An 18,000-nucleotide genomic window follows, 5' to 3' on the forward strand; every position below is an offset into this window, starting at 1 on the left:
TTCTTTAACTGGATGGGACTCTGGTCTTCAGAGATAGATGGGAGGGGTTGATGGTACGCCTCCCTACCAAGGGTAGCAGCTGATGGTCTTCAGAGATCAAGATGGGAGCTGCCCTGGGTTGATGGTGGAAGAATGGGACTGATGGTCTTCAGGATAGATGGGAGGGGTTGATGGTAGCTGAAATGGGACTCTTTATGGGAATCAGAGATGGATGGGAGGGTTGATGGTAGCTTAAGTTTTAGATGGACTGGATGGTGTTCAGAGATAGATGGGAGGGATTGATGGTAGCTGCACCAATGGTACGGATGGTCTTCAGAGATAGATGGGAGGGTTGATGGTAAATGTAAATGTAAATGGGACTGATGGTGTTCAGAGATAGATGGGAGGGGTTGATGGTAGCTGAAGGATGGGACTGGATGGTGGTCAGAGATGGATGGGAGGGGTTGATGGTAGCTGAAGGATGGGACTAATGGTCTTCAGAGATAGATGGGAGGGGTTGATGGTAGTTGAAGGATGGGACTGATGGTCTTCAGAGATAGATGGGAGGGGTTGATGGTAGCTGAAGAATGGGACTGATGGTCTTCAGAGATAGATGGGAGGGGTTGATGGTAGCTGAAGAATGGGACTGATGGTCTTCAGAGATAGATGGGAGGGGTTGATGGTAGCTGAAGAATGGGACTGATGGTCTTCAGAGATAGATGGGAGGGGTTGATGGTAGCTGAAGGATGGGACTGATGGTCTTCAGAGATAGATGGGAGGGGTTGAGGGGAGCTGAAGGCTGAGACTGGATTCTCTTCAGAGATAGATGGGAGGGGTTGAGGGGAGCTGAAGGCTGAGACTGTATTCTCTTTAGAGAGAGATGGGAGGGGTTGAGAGGATCTGAAGGCTGAGACTGTATTCTCTTCAGAGATAGATGGGAGGGGTTGAGGGGAGCTGAAGGCTGAGACTGGATTCTCTTCAGAGATAGATGGGAGGGGTTGAGGGGAGCTGAAGGCTGAGACTGGATGGTCTTCAGAGATAGATGGGAGGGGTTGATGGTTGCTGAAGGGTGGGACTGATGGTCTTCAGAGATAGATGGGAGGGGTTGATGGTTGCTGAAGGGTGGGACTGATGGTCTTCAGAGATAGATGGGCGGGGTTGATGGTAGCTGAAGAATGGGACTGAATGGTCTTCAGAGATAGATGGGAGGGGTTGATGGTAGCTGAAGGATGGGACTGATGGTCTTCAGAGATAGATGGGAGGGGTTGATGGTAGCTGACGAATGGGACTGATGGTCTTCAGAGATAGATGGGAGGGGTTGAGGGGACCTGAAGGCTGAGACTGGATTCTCTTCAGAGATAGATGGGAGGGTTTGATGGTAGCTGAAGGCTGGGACTGATGGTCTTCAGAGATAGATGGGAGGGGTTGAGGGGAGCTGAAGGCTGGGACTGGATGGTCTTCAGAGATAGATGGGAGCGGTTGATGGTAGCTGAAGAATGGGACTGATGGTCTTCAGAGATAGATGGGAGGGGTTTAGGGGAGCTGAAGGAGCTGAACTAATGTAAAATATACCGTGTCCAATATAAATACAACAATTGCAATGATTTTACTCAGCTACAGTTGATTTAAGGAAATTATTCAATTTAAATAAATTAATTAGGCCCTAATAGCTGGATTTCACCTGACTGGGCAGGGGTGTCGCCATGGGTGGTCCTGTGTGTGCATAAGCCCACCCACATGGAAGCCAGGCCCACCCACTGGGGAGCCAGGCCCAGCCACTGGGGAGCCAGGCCCAGCCACTGGGAAGCCAGGCCCAACCACTGGGGAGCCAGGCCCAACCACTGGGGAGCCAGGCCCAACCACTGGGGAGCCAGGCCCAGCCACTGGGGAGCCAGGCACAGCCAATCATAATTTAAAAAAATCCACAAAAATTATTGGGCTGGGGTGGTTACACGTGGTCTGCGAAATGAATATTCAATTCCCTGACAACTCTAGTGGACATTCCTGAAGTCAGCATGCCAATGGTGAGCTCCTTCACACCTTGAGACATCTGTGGCATTGTGTTGTGTGACAAAACTGCACATTTTAGAGTAGCCTTTTATTGTCCACATCACAAGGTGCACCTGTATACAGATCATGCTGTTGAATCTTGATATGCCACACTTGTCAAGTGGATGGAATATCTTGGCAAAGAAGAAATGCTCACTAACAGGGATGTACACAAATTACTGAACATTAGAACATTAGAAACAACTAAGATTTTTGTACGTGTGGAATTTTTCTGGGATCTTTTATTTCAGCTCATGAAACATGGGCCCAGCACTTTGCGTTTTGCATATATATATTTTTTTTCAGTATATACAGTACCAGTCAAAAGTTTGGACACACCTACTCATTCAAGGGTTTTTCTTTATTTTTACTATTTTCTACATTGTAGAAAAACTATGAAATAACACTTGGAATCATGTAGTATATTTGAGATTCTTCAAAGTAGCCACCCTTTGCCTTGATGACAGCTTTGTAAACTCTTGGCATTCTCTCAACCAGCTTCTCCTGGAATGCTTTTCCAACAGTCTTGAAGGAGTTCCCACATATGCTGAGCACTTGTATGCTGCTTTTCCTTTTCCTGCGGTCCAAATTATCCCAAACCATCTCAATTGGGTTGAGGTTGGGTGATTGTGGAGGCCAGATCATCTGATGTAGCGCTCCATCATTCTCCTTCTTGGTCAAATGGCCTTTACACAGGCTGGAGGTGTGTTGGGTCATTGTCCTGTTCATTAACAGATGATAGTCCCACTAAGCACAAAAGAGATTGGATGGCATATCTCTGCAGAATACTGTGGTAGCCATGCTGATTAAGTGTGGCTTGAATTCCCCAAAAAAATCACTGACAGTGTCACCAGCAAAGCACCCCCACACATCACCCCTCCTCCTCCATGCTTCACGGTGGGAACCACACACGCGGAGATCATTCGTTTACCTACTCTGCGTCTCACAAAGAAACGCTGGTTGGAACCAAAAATCTCAAATTTGGATTTATCAGACCAAAGGGACATATTTCCACCGGTCTAATGTCCATTGCTCGTGTTTCTTCCTCAAAACTTCTTATGGCTTAGACTCTGCTACCGGGATCGATATGACAAAAGCCAGTGAAAGTGCAGGGCGTCAAATTCAATCAACAGAAATCTCATAATTAAAATTCCTCAAACATACAAGTATTTTACACCATTTTAAAGATAAACGTGTTGTTAATCCCACCACAGTGTACGATTTCAAAAATGCTTTACGACGCAAGCACACCAAACGATTATGTAAGGTGAGTGCCTAGTCACAGAAAAACACAGTCACAAAAAGCTGAAATAGAGATAAAATGAATCACTAACCTTTGATGATCTTCATCAGATACATGTATGTTTTGTTCGATAAGGTTCATATTTATATCCAAAAATCTCAGTTTACATTGGTGCGTTATGTTCAGTAGTTCCAAAACATCCGGTGATTTTGCAGAGAGGAACATCAATTTACAGAAATACTCATAATAAACATTGATAAAAGATACAAGTGTTATACATGGAATTATAGATCCAGTTCTTAATGCACCCGCTGTGTCAGATTTTTTTTTAACTTTAGGGGAAAGCACACCATGCAATAATCTGAGTACAGCGCTCAGACACAAAAACAAGATATACAGATATCTGTCATGTTGTGGAGTCAACAGAAGTCAGAAATAGCATTATAAATATTCACTTACCTTTGATGATCTTCATCAGAATGCACTCCCAGGAATCCCAGTTTCACAATAAATGTTTGTTTTGTTCGATAAAGTCCATCATTTATGTCCAAATACCTCCTTGTTGTTCACACATTTTGTTCACAAATCCAAATTCGTGATGCGCGATCACTAGGTCCAGACAAAAAGTCAAAAAGTTCCATTACAGTCCGTAGAAACATGTAAAACAATATATAGAATCAATCTGTAGGATGTTTTTAACATATATCTTCAATAATCTTCCAACTGAAGAATTCCTTTGTCTTTAGAAATGAAAAGGAACGCAGCTCCCTTTCACGGGAGAGCGCGTGATCAGCTCATGGCAGACACCTGATTGAAAGTGCTCTCATTCCCTCCTCCTTCACAGTAGAAGTCTGAAATAATGTTCTAAAAACTGTTGACATCTAGTGGAAGCCTTAGGAAGTGCAACATGACCCCATAGACACTGTATATGCGATAGGCAATGAGTTGAAAAACTACAAACCTCAGATTTCCCACTTCTTGGTTGGATTTTTTTCTCAGGTTTCTGCATGCCATATGGGTTATGTTATACCCACAGACACCATTCAAACGGTGTTGGAAACCCCAGAGTGTTTCCTATCCACATCTACTTTACTTATATGCATATCGTAGCTTCTGGGCCTGAGTAGCAGACAGTTTACTCTGGGCACCTTATTCATCCAAGCTACTGAATACTGCCCCCATCCATAAGAAGTTTTAACCACTTGTATGACTTGGGTCATACAACATGCATCAACAGTCAATACTAGAGTCATCACTCTTAGCATGACGACATACGTTACTGTTAGCATAGGTTACATACGTATGGTAACATACAGTGGAAAGGAAAAGTATGTGAACCCCTTTGGAATTACCTGGATTTCTGCATAAAATAGTCATTTATTCTGGTATTCATCTTAGACATAATAATAGAAAAATGCAGTGTGTTTAAACTAATAACACAAAATGTTTTTTGTCTATATTGAATACATCATTCACAGTGTAGGTTGGAAAAAGTATTGTGAACCCCTAGGCTACTTACTTTTCCAAAAGATAATTGGTTAGGAGTCAGCTAACCTGGAGTCCAAACAATGAGATGAGACTGGAGATGTTGGTTAGAGCTGCCCTGCCATATAAAAAACACTCACGAAATTTGAGTTTGCTAATCACAATAGGCATTGCCTGATGTGAACCATGCCTCAAACAAAAGAGATCTCAGAAGACCTAAAATTGCAAATTGTTGACTTGCATTAAGCTGGAAAGGGTTACAAAAATATCTCTAAAAGCCGTGATGTTCATCAATCAGACAAATTGTCTATAAATGGAGAAAGTTCATTACTGTTGCTACTCTCCCTAGGAGTGGCCGTCCTGCAAAGATGACTGCAAGAGCACAGCACATAATGCTCAACGAGGTTCAGAAGAATCCTAGAGTGTCAGCTAAAGACTTACAGAAATCTCTGGAACGTGCTAACATCTCTGTTGACGAGTCTACGATATGTGAAAAACACTAAACAAGAATGATGTTCATGGGAGGACACCACGAAAGAAGCCACTGCTGTCCACAAAAAACATTGCTGCAAGTCTGAAGTTTGCAAAAGAGCACCTGGATGTTCCACAGCACTACTGGCAAAATATTCTGTGGACAGATGAAACTAAAATTCAGTTGTTAGGAAGGAACACTCAACACTATGTGAAGAGCAAAAATGGGCACAGCACAGTAACCTCTAAACCTCATCCCAACTGTAAACTATGATGGAGGGAGCATAATATAATAATAATAATAATAATAATAATAATATAATAATAATATAATAATATAATAATATATGGACGGGACTTACATCATGTGCATACATTCTTTGGGTGGTCCCGGGGATCGAACCCACTACCCTGGCGTTACAAGCGCCATGCTCTACCAACTGAGCTACAGAATGGTTTGGGGCTGCTTTGCTGCCTCAGGGCCTGGACAGCTTGCTATCATCGAAGGAGAAATGATTTCCCAAGTTTATCAAGACAGTTTTCAGGAGAATGTAAGGCTTTCTGGCCGCCAATTGAAGCTCAACAGATGTTGAGTGATGCAACAGGACAACGACCCAAAACACAAAAGTAAATCAACAACAGAATGGCTTTAACAGAAGAAAATGCGCCTTCTGGAGTGGCCCAGTCAGAGTCCTGACCTTCTGGAGTGACCCGGTCTGAGTCCTGACCTTCTGGAGTGACCCGGTCTGAGTCCTGACCTCAACCCGATTTAAGAGTCTGTGGCATGACCTCGAGAGCGGATCACACCAAACATATTCAGCATATTGCTGAACTGAAACAGTTTTGTGAAGGTGAATGGTCCAACATTCCACCTGATTGTTGTGCAGGTCTGATCCGCAACTACAGAAAATGTTTGGTTGAGGTTATTGCTACCAAAGGAGGGTCAACCAGTTATTAAATCCAAGAGTTCACATACTTTTTCCACCCTACACTGTGAATATTTACACGGTGTGTTCAATAAAGACATGAACATGTATAATTGTTTGTGTGTTATTAGTTTAAGCGGACTGTGTTTGTCTATTGTTGTGACTTAGATGAATATCTGCTAAAATTGTATGACCAATTTATATTCCAAAGGGTTCACATACTTTTTCTTGATGTTGTATGTTACTATTAGCATAGATTGCATATCATGGCTACGTATGTTACTATTAGCATTGTTAGGTTCTTATTTTTCAGAGTAAATAACTCATGGACACTAGAGAAGCTTTAACCAAGTTTAATTCTTCCCAAAGGTTCTGTACAGCTGTATTCATACAACCCAACTTCTCCCATCTACGTATGTTACTATTAGCATTGTTAGGTTCTTATTTTTCAGAGTAAATAACTCATGGACACTAGAGAAGCTTTAACCAAGTTTAATTCTTCCCAAAGGTTCTGTACAGCTGTATTCATACAACCCAACACTTCTCCCATCCATACCTATATATATATATATATATATATATATACCACTAAAGACACTCCTCCTTCTCTCTAATCCTTCTTGTGGTTTAACAGGAAAAGAGTAACAAGATACCAAACCCTTATTACTCCCTTCAGGTGACCTGTCCTCACCTCCTGACCTCAACCCCTCCTTCACCTTATCCACAGATGTCCATCTGTCTCCCCTGTATCAACACATCGCTGTCCTCACCTCCTGACCACAACCCCTCCTTCACCTAATCCACAGATGTCCATCTGTCTCACCTGTATCAACACATCGCTGACCACAACCCCTCCTTCACCTAATCCACAGATGTCCATCTGTCTCACCTGTATCCTCACCTCCTGACCACAACCCCTCCTTCACCTAATCCACAGATGTCCATCTGTCTCACCTGTATCAACACGTCGCTGTCCTCACCTCCTGACCACAACCCCTCCTTCACCTAATCCACAGATGTCCATCTGTCTCACCTGTATCAACACATCGCTGTCCTCACCTCCTGACCACAACCCCTCCTTCACCTAATCCACAGATGTCCATCTGTCTCAACACCCTGTCCTCCTTTCCTGACCACAACCCCTCCTTCAACACATCACTGTCTCCCTGTATCAACACACCTCCTGACCTCAACAACCCCTCCTTCACCTAATCCACAGATGTCCATCTGTCTCCCCTGTATCAACACATCACTGTCGTCACCTCCTGACCTCAACCCCTCCTTCACCTAATCCACAGATGTCCATCTGTCTCCCCTGTATCAACACATCGCTGTCCTCACCTCCTGACCTCAACCCCTCCTTCACCTAATCCACAGATGTCCATCTGTCTCTATCAACACGGTGCTCTGCTCCCTTCCACCCAATACATTCCAACACATTCCACAGCTCTCCGTCTTTCTGCAGAGACCCAGTCTCTTTTACTACTATGCGTTTAATCTATCATGTTTTAAATATCTCAATGTTGAAAATGTCGAATCCAACAGCATAGATTATGTATCGTGGATACATACAGTATATTACTAGTAGCGTGGGTTACATATCATGTGGCCTGTCCCTGTCCCTGTCCTTTCCAGGTTGGGTCGTCAATTCCAGTCACACAGCCTGCATGCCAAATGGTACCCTGTCCCCTACATTGTGCACAACCTTTGACCAGGATCCATAAGGTAGCCACAAAAGTATTGCACTATAAAGAAAATAGGATGCCATTTGGGACACTGGCTAGAGAAAACGCAGCAGTCTGCCATCTCTCCTGCCTCGTCCTCCGTCATGTCTCCCTATAGAGCACTGAACCATCTGGTCCCAGGCATCCCTCATCCCTCTGCTGCTCTCTCTCTCTCTGCCTTTCTCTCTGTCTGTCTCTCTCTCTCTCTCTCTGCTCTCTCTCTCTCTCTCCCTCTCTCTCTGTCTTTCTCTCTGTCTTTCTCTCTCTCTCTCCCTCTGCTCCTCTCTTTCTCTGCCTTTCTCTCTGTCTTTCTCTCTGTCTTTCTCTCTCTCTCTCTCTCTGCTCCCTCTCTCTCTTCTCTGCCTTTCTCTCTGTCTTTCTCTCTGTCTTCTCTCTCTCTCTCTCTCTCTCTCTCTCTGTCTTTCTTTCTCCCTCTGCTCCTCTCTCTCTCTGCCTCTCTCTCTCTCTCTCTCTCTGTCTTTCTCTCTCTCTCTCTCTCTCTCTCTTTCTCTCTCTCTCTCTCTCTCTCTCTCTCTCTCTCTCTCTCTCTCTCTCTCTCTCTCTCTCTGCCTTTCTCTCTGTCTTTCTCTCTCTGCCTTTCTCTCTGTCTTTCTCTCTCTCTCTCTCTCTCTCTCTGTCTTTCTCTCTCCCTCTCTCTCTCTCTCTCTCTGCCTTTCTCTCTGTCTTTCTCTCTCTGCCTTTCTCTCTGTCTCTCTCTCTCTGCCTTTCTCTCTGTCTTTCTGTCTTTCTCTCTCCCACTCCTCTCTTTCTCTGCCTTTCTCTCTCTCTCTCTCTCTCTCTCTCTCTCTCTTTATCTATTTATTCCTGTCTCTCTCTCACACTCTCTCTATCACTCTCCATCCCTGTACAGCTGTCTCTCTCTTTCATTGTGTCTTGGTCTTTGCTACTCTCATTGCCCTGGAACCTGACATGAATGGCATGATACCCTATAATCCCCATCAATTCTACTGATTTGGTTAAGGATTGGATATTGGAAAAAAAAGCTATTGCCTCTCAACTAGCCTTGTGGTTAAAGTGAGATTGTAAGGTTGGACGTTTGATCCACGGCCTAGTCATACCAAAAATGGGACCCGATGCGTCTCTGCTTGGCACTTACCATTGATGATATACTGAAGAATGGGGATAAGGGCCTGGGATAGACTAGCGTTGTGTCCAGGGGGTGTCCTGGTACATCAAGCTGCCTCACTAAGAAACAGGAGAAAGACTAGTGTCCTGTCCAGGGGGTGTCCTGTACATCAAACTGCCTCACTACGGAAACAGGAGATAGACTAGCGTTGTGTCCAGAAACAGGAGAAAGACTAGTGTCCTGTCCAGGGGGTGTACTGTACATCAAGCTGCCTCACTACATAAACAAGAGAAAGACTAGTGTATTGTCCAGTGGGTGTACTGGTACATCAAGCTGCCTCACTAAGAAACAGGAGATAGACTAGTGTCTTGTCCAGTGGGTGTACTGGTACATCAAGCTGTCTCACTACGGAAACAGGAGAAAGACTAGTGTCTTGTCCAGGGGGTGTACTGTACATCAAGCTGTCTCACTACATAAACAAGAGAAAGACTAGTGTCCTGTCCAGGGGGTGTACTGTACATCAAGCTGCCTCACTAAGAAATAGGAGATAGACTAGTATCCTGTCCAGGGGGTGTACTGTACATCAAGCTGCCTCACAACAGAAACGGGATGGACTAGTGTCCTGTCCAGGGGGTTTACTGTACATCAAGCTGCCTCACAACAGAAACGGGATGGACTAGTGTCCTGTCCAGGGGGTGTACTTATACGTCAAGGTTTTCTTATTTAGGATCACAAATTTGTTTACGTCAAAGTTTTCTCATTTCGTGAACATTTCTTATTTGTCAAGATAATCCATCCACCTGACAGGTGTGGCATATCAATAAGCTGACTAAACATAATCATTACACAGGAGCAACTTTTGTCCACTCTAAAATGTGAAGTTTTGTCAAACAACACAATGCCACAGATGTCGTCCATATATTTATATATTTTTAATTCCACCCCTTTACTTAGATTGGTGGGTATTGGGTATATGTTGTGAAATTGGTAGATCTTACTTTTTAGATATTGCTGCACTGTCAGAGTTAGGAGCTCAAGCATTTCCCTACACCTGCAATAACATCTGCTAAACACGTGTGTGTGATCTATAAAACTTGATTTGATTTCACACGTTTTGAGGGAACGTGCATTTGGCATGCTGACTGCAGGAATATACACCAGAGCTGTTGCCAGAGAATTTAATATTAGTGTCTCTACCATAAGCCGCCTCCAACGTCATTTTAGAGAATTTGGCAATACGTCCAACTGGCTTCACAACCGCAGGCCACGTGTAACTGTAACAGTATAGACTTTACATCCATCCCCTCGACCTGGGCGCGAACCAGGGAAGCTCTGCACACGTCAACAGTCACCCTCGAAGCATCGTTACCCATCGCTCCTCAAAAGCCACGGCCCTTGCAGAGCAAGGGGAACCACTACTTCAAGGTCTCGGAGCAAGTGACGTCACAGATTGAAACGCTATTTAGCGCGCACCACCGCTAACTAGCTAGCCGTTTCACATCCGTTACACAACCACACCAGACCAAGGACCTCCACATCCGTCTTCTTCACCTGCGGGATCGTCTGAGACCAGCCACCCAGACAGCTGATCAAACGGATTCGTTTTTTGTCTGTAACAAAGCCCTTTCTTGGTGAAAACGCATTCTGATTGACTGGGCCTGGCTCCTCGGTTGGTGGGTCTATGTCCTCCCTGGCCCAGCCATGACTGCACTCCTGCTCAGTCGTGAAATCCATAGTCCTAGTGCAGATATTTCAATTTAATGAATTTGTTTATATGAACTGTAACTCAGTAAAATCGTTGAAATTGTTGCATGTTGCATTTATATTTTTTGGTCAGTATAGTATAACAGCTTAATGAATGTCTTTAAAAAATAAGATATTCTATTTGATTAGTTGAAGAATATATTCTAAAATTAAAGCAAACTGTCATTTGATATACAGTACATTAGAGGGCCTAATGCATACCATTTGGAGAGAGGGAGGGGAGAGAGTAAGATGGTGAAGGAGCTGGAGAGACAGTGAATGAGAGGGAGAGGGTGAAGGAGAGGGAGAGGGGGAGAGGGAGAGGGAGTGGGGAAGAGGGTGAAGGAGAGGGAGAGGGAGAGGGGAGAGGGATTGGGGAAGAGGGTGAAGGAGAGGGAGAGGGGGAGAGGGAGTGGGGAAGAGGGTGAAGGAGAGGGAGAGGGGAGAGGGAGTGGGGAAGAGGGTGAAGGAGAGGGAGAGGGGAGAGAGAGTGGGGAAGAGGGTGAAGGAGAGGGAGAGCGGAGAGGGAGTGGGGAAGAGGGTGAAGGAGAGGGGAGTGGGGAGAGGGAGGGGGAAGAGGGAGTGGGGAAGAGGGTGAAGGAGAGGGAGAGGGGAGAGGGAGTGGGGAAGAGGGTGAAGGAGAGGGAGAGGGGAGAGGGAGTGGGGAAGAGGGTGAAGGAGAGGGAGAGAGAGGGAGTGGGGAAGAGGGTGAAGGAGAGGGAGAGGGAGAGGGAGTGGGGAAGAGGGTGAAGGAGAGGGAGAGGGGAGAGGGAGAGGGGAAGAGGGAGTGGGGAAGAGGGTGAAGGAGAGGGAGAGGGGAGAGGGAGTGGGGAAGAGGGTGAAGGAGAGGGAGAGGGGAGAGGGAGTGGGGAAGAGGGTGAAGGAGAGGGAGAGGGGGAGAGGGTGAAGGAGAGGGGGAGAGGGGTGGGGAAGAGGGTGAAGGAGCTGGAGAGACGGTGAAGGAGAGGGAAAGGGGGAGGGGAGTGGGGAAGAGGGTGAAGGAGCTGGAGAGACGGTGAAGGAGAGGGAGAGGGGGAGAGGGAGTGGGGAAGATGGTGAAGGAGAGGGAGAGGGGAGAGGGAGTGGGGAAGAGGGTGAAGGAGAGGGAGAGGGGAGAGGGAGTGATGAAGAGGGTGAAGGAGAGGGGGGAGAGGGGAGAGGGAGTGGGGAAGAGGGTGGAGGAGAGGGAGAGGGGGAGAGGTTGAAGGAGTGAGGGAGGAGAGAATAGTTTATAATAGAGAAAGTCTAGGGATTATAGTTCCTGTAATTGTTTTCCCATTTATGTCCATAGATGGAATGAGATAAGTAGAGGCAAGTTCTCTATCATATTTCCCTCTATATACTGTAGAATACCCCAACTCTACGCCTGGATGAACACTGGGAGACTAAGCCCCATTTAACAACATTAAATCTCATTAAAAATCTGTTCATATACACCCCAGGAACACAGGACACTTCAGAAAAACATCCTGACTAGTGAACACTATGGTAATTTTCATGTTTTCATAAATTCATATAATGTTTGTGAATCACGTACACTAAGGCATTTGTAAACTTTCTATAGCCATGTAAGTGGAGGAAAGCGGACATGCGTTTGCACAACTAATAGACACCGCAGAAAATAAAACCTAATGAAAACATCTGTCTCGTCCAGGACCAGAGTCGACAGAGACCGATGCACCATAGCCAATCAGAGCTACAGTAGGCGTGGAAAAGATGAGACCGGTGCACCATAGCCAATCAGAGCTACAGTAGGCGTGGAAAAGATGAGACCGGTGCACCGTAAGCCAATCAGAGCTACAGTAGGCGTGGAAAAGATGAGACCGATGCACCATAGCCAATCAGAGCTACAGTAGGCGTGGAAAAGATGAGACCGGTGCACCATAGCCAATCAGAGCTACAGTAGGCGTGGAAAAGATGAGACCGGTGCACCGTAAGCCAATCAGAGCTACAGTAGGCGTGGAAAAGATGAGACCGGTGCACCGTAAGCCAATCAGAGCTACAGTAGGCGTGGAAAAGATGAGACCGGTGCACCGTAAGCCAATCAGAGCTACAGTAGGCGTGGAAAAGATGAGACCGGTGCACCGTAAGCCAATCAGAGCTACAGTAGGCGTGGAAAAGATGAGACCGATGCACCATAGCCAATCAGAGCTACAGTAGGCGTGGAAAAGATGAGACCGGTGCACCATAGCCAATCAGAGCTACAGTAGGCGTGGAAAAGATGAGACCGGTGCACCGAGCTACAAGCCAATCAGAGCTACAGTAGGCGTGGAAAAGATGAGACCGGTACACCGTAAGCCAATCAAAGCTACAGTAGGCGTGGAAAAGATGAGACCGGTGCACCGTAAGCCAATCAGAGCTACAGTAGGCGTGGAAAAGATGAGACCGGTGCACCGTAAGCCAATCAGAGCTACAGTAGGCGTGGAAAAGATGAGACCGGTGCACCATAGCCAATCAGAGCTACAGTAGGCGTGGAAAAGATGAGACAGTAGGCGTGGAAAAGATGAGACCGGTGCACCATAAGCCAATCAGAGCTACAGTAGGCGTGGAAAAGATGAGACCGGTGCACCATAAGCCAATCAGAGCTACAGTAGGCGTGGAAAAGATGAGACCGGTGCACCATAGCCAATCAGAGCTACAGTAGGCGTGGAAAAGATGAGACCGGTGCACCATAGCCAATCAGAGCTACAGTAGGCGTGGAAAAGATGAGACCGGTGCACCATAAGCCAGTCAGAGCTACAGTAGGCGTGGAAAAGATGAGACCGGTGCACCATAGCCAATCAGAGCTACAGTAGGCGTGGAAAAGATGAGACCGGTGCACCATAAGCCAATCAGAGCTACAGTAGGCGTGGAAAAGATGAGACCGGTGCACCATAAGCCAATCAGAGCTACAGTAGGCGTGGAAAAGATGAGACCGGTGCACCATAGCCAATCAGAGCTACAGTAGGCGTGGAAAAGATGAGACCGGTGCACCATAGCCAATCAGAGCTACAGTAGGCGTGGAAAATATGAGACCGGTGCACCATAAGCCAATCAGAGCTACAGTAGGCGTGGAAAAGATGAGACCGGTGCACCATAGCCAATCAGAGCTACAGTAGGCGAGGATAAGATGAGACCGGTGCACCATAAGCCAATCAGAGCTACAGTAGGCGTGGAAAAGATGAGACCGGTGCACCATAGCCAATCAGAGCTACAGTAGGCGTGGAAAAGATGAGACCGGTGCACCATAGCCAATCAGAGCTACAGTAGGCGTGGATAAGATGAGACCGGTGCACCATAGCCAATCAGAGCTACAGTAGGCGTGGAAAAGATGAGACCGGTGCACCATAGCCAATCAGAGCTACAGTAGGCGTGGAAAATATGAGACCGGTGCACCATAAGCCAGTCAGAGCTACAGTAGGCGTGGAAAAGATGAGACCGGTGCACCATAGCCAATCAGAGCTACAGTAGGCGAGGATAAGATGAGACCGGTGCACCATAAGCCAATCAGAGCTACAGTAGGCGTGGAAAAGATGAGACCGGTGCACCATAGCCAATCAGAGCTACAGTAGGCGTGGAAAATATGAGACCGGTGCACCATAAGCCAGTCAGAGCTACAGTAGGCGTGGAAAAGATGAGACCGGTGCACCATAAGCCAATCAGAGCTACAGTAGGCGAGGATAAGATGAGACCGGTGCACTGTAAGCCAATCAGAGCTACAGTAGGCGTGGAAAAGATGAGACCGGTGCACCATAGCCAATCAGAGCTACAGTAGGCGTGGAAAAGATGAGACCGGTGCACCATAGCCAATCAGAGCTACAGTAGGCGTGGAAAGATGAGACCGGTGCACCATAGCCAATCAGAGCTACAGTAGGCGTGGAAAAGATGAGACCGGTGCACCATAGCCAATCAGAGCTACAGTAGGCGTGGGAAAGATAATGCCAACAGACATGGCAGTTCTGCTTCTAGCTCCTAAGAAACTTTGCAGTATATTATTTGTGTGTTATTTCTTATATTATTAGCCCAGAACTTTTTTGTTGTGTTATTACATACAGTCGGAAATAACTTTTGGATTTCAGAGCAGCGTTAGCTCACTCCAGAGAATTTGTTTCCGCCACGGAGTCCAATGGCGGCGAGCTTTACATCACTCCAGTCCACGCTTGGCATTGCGCATGGTGATTTTAGGATTGTGTGCAGCTGCTCGGGCATGGAATCCAATTTCCCGATGAACAGTTCTTGTGCTGACGTTGCTTCCAGAGGCAGTTTGGAACTCGATAGTGAGTGTTGCAAGCGAGGACAGACGATTTTTACACTTCAGCACCTGGCTGTCCCATTCTGTGAGCCTGTGTGGCCTACCACTTCAGCTGAGCCCGATGTTGCTCCTAGACGTTTCCACTTCACAATAACAACACTTACAGTTGACCAGGGAAGCTCTAGCAGGGCAGAAATTTGATGAACTGACTTGTTGGAAAGGTGACATCCTATGATGGTGCTACGTTGAAAGTCACTGAGCTCTTCAGTACGGGCCATTCTACTACTAATGTTTGTCTATGGAGGTTGCACAGCCGTGTGCTCTATTTTATACACCTGCAAGTAACGGGTGTGGCTGAAATAGAATCCACTAATTTGAAAGGTTGTCCACTTACTTAAAAAAAAATACTGTATATTGTGTATGTATAGAGCAGTTACTGTACCTTAAGGATGAATAAACCTAGTTCCCATGCATACGTTAGCTATCAGGAGCCTGGTAGGCGTTGGGGCCTTTTGGAGACTTGACAAATGACACCCTATTACCTATATAGTGCACTACTTTGATCAGGGCGCTGGTAGAAATTAGTGCACTATGTTGGGAATAGGGTGCCATTTGGGATGCCGACAACAACTTCTGTGAAGATTCATGAAACGGCGTAACGTTGGATCGCACTTTGGTTATTGCCACCATCATCTGTCCATAGAATGTTATTCATTATGAACTGAAAGGCTAAATTGTTCCTGGATCTGCACTCCTGCTCTGAGAATCCTTGTAGATACTGGGCCAGGGCGCAGGGGTTTGTCATAAGGGCTTTCTTTCACATCATTCAATCACTGTTGATATACAGAATTAGAATAGGCTTTACAGGTGTTAGATCTTAATTTGACAAGTTTCGTTGCAGGAGTAAAATAATCCTTCAGCAGGTGGATTTGATTGTTGTTGTTTTTTAAGAGAAAATTCTGTATGAGAAATGAATACGCTATAGTTTAATGTGCGATCTAGTGAGAGAATAAGAACTGCAGGTTTTTGTAGAATTTATGTAATTCACAAGGCTCTTTTGAATTTACAACGGAGTGAAAAATGTATGCAACGATCAGTTTTGGGAACCGTGATTAATTAACCAGGTGTGTTAGTACTGGGCTGGTGAAAAAACCTGCACTCTCTGTAGGTCAGCAGGACTGAAGAACATGGATCCATGCTAATGCATTGTAGTGTGTTGTTAGCGACAACCTCAACCTTGAGATGACAAGATGTCTCCCGCTATTGTTCTGTCAACGTTGTCCCCTGCAGTTATAACTGTTCCAGCATGTACCACTTACCTGCTACTGTTGTGCATTTATCTTGTGTACATATACACTTTGTACCTCACCCTCACCCTCATCCTTATCCCTGACTTTAACAATGTGTGTTTTTTTTCAACAAATAAAACACACACGCGCAAAATAAAAGTCAGTATGTTCTGCATGTCAGATCACGACGACTTCCTCATAACCCCACTATGCTACACCCTTCCAAAAGAAAACTGACAAATCCTGAACCATTATATGTGGAAAAAAAACATATTTTTTTATTGTCATTTCTCCTCTCCAGGTCCGGCAGCAAAGAAGAAATATGTGAGTTACAATGACCTTGTGATCTAAGAGCCGTCACCGGAGAGAGGGACATGATGGATGGAGATGCTTGGTCTCCTGCCCCGTTGGCAACGAAAGAAAAAGGATGTTTATGTTCATGCTGCTCTATTGCCCACTCACACCCCGGAACCCTCGCACCAAAGGAACCCCGGAACTCCGGAACAGGACAATGGGTGGGTTCTGGGTTCTAAGAGCTTTCTATTCAACCACAAGATTCTGTGTGGCAAACTGATGTTTCGACATGGTTACGATGGAATGGAAAAGACCAAAAAAGAGACATACTGTTGGTGTAAAACGTCAAGAAAAAATGTAAAGAAAATCAAGACAGTTCTGATGGGCAAAAAATATCTACTTAAATCATTTGTTTTGCAAAATGATTGCAAAGAAAATAAGAAGCACAGACCCTCCCTGCTGGCTCTACAACCCCCTCCTGTGCCCCCTTCGGATTAGGGTGGTCATCTCTGCCGACCCCTCAGAGATGGTCCCCCACTCCCTAGAGATGTGTCTCTACAGGTACACAGGCTGCAGCAGGAGGACTAACTGTACTTGTACCTGCCTGTACCTTCAATGGAGGCTGTTTCTTGTCTTTTAATGTCCTTCCAAAATGCAAGTTTTCCAAAATTCCTGTCAAAAAAAGTGTGTGCTTCTATTGGCATCTGTTACATTTGTTGTTAAATTTTTAACATCAAACTTTCTTTTTTTGCTTGTCTGTTTTTTCCTTCCTTGCTTCTTGGACGCACATTCAATTAAAGCCATATTCTTTGAGATGTTCAGATGTTCATGTTTTTTTGGAGGGGGGTGGTTGTATGTGGGCTCACAAGCAAGAGGTAGAGTGCTTGCTTTACCCCTTCCCGTATGTGTGTGTGTGTTTCTACAGACATGTTTTCAGTATGTTGTAAGGGTACAGTATTGACCATCAACTGTGTTTTTAAATGGACTAAAAGAGAGCTCCAGTCCAGTCAAGGCTTTGTTGGCTCGATATAAAAAAACTCCAATGACTCAGATTTAAGGTATATGTCCCCGTGTAGAAGTTGTCAATGCATGCCAGCTATGTTTGATGTTAAGATTAAGTCAATAACTGGAGATTCCACCACACCTGATCCACTAGCTCTGAAGGGCATACAATGTCTATATATATATATATATATATATATATATATATATATATATATATATATATATATATATTTATTTATATATCTATATATATATATATATATATATATATATATATATTTATATATCTATATCTATATATTTTACATTTTCTCACTGAATGCAGAATATGGCTTTAATTCGTCTTGGAGTTTTTCTTAATGCCCCGCAACTATGAAAAATTGTCAGTAAAAAAATATGAATATATATTTAAAAAGGAACCAATCAAAAAAAAAAAGAGAGAAAAAAAAGCATGTATGTTTTATACTGTTTGTA

At 45.1% G+C, this 18,000-nt stretch overlaps 1 protein-coding gene across 2 annotated transcripts in view; it reads left to right on the top strand.

The window, feature by feature from the left end:
* Positions 1 to 17,683, top strand: part of LOC124025449 (metabotropic glutamate receptor 7) — a 439,661-nt gene extending 421,978 nt beyond the window's left edge. For both annotated transcript variants that reach the window (XM_046338894.1, XM_046338887.1), the window contains one exon: positions 16,529 to 17,683. Coding sequence is in view for 1 of the 2 variants with exons in the window: in XM_046338887.1 (XP_046194843.1) it covers positions 16,529 to 16,578 (50 nt within the window). In the remaining variant the exon portion in view is untranslated. The remainder of the gene's footprint in view (positions 1 to 16,528) is intronic.
* The last annotated feature ends 317 nt before the right edge of the window (positions 17,684 to 18,000 follow it).

Source organism: Oncorhynchus gorbuscha, linkage group LG03, assembly GCF_021184085.1.
Source record: "Oncorhynchus gorbuscha isolate QuinsamMale2020 ecotype Even-year linkage group LG03, OgorEven_v1.0, whole genome shotgun sequence".
Taxonomy (NCBI): Eukaryota; Metazoa; Chordata; class Actinopteri; order Salmoniformes; family Salmonidae; genus Oncorhynchus; species Oncorhynchus gorbuscha.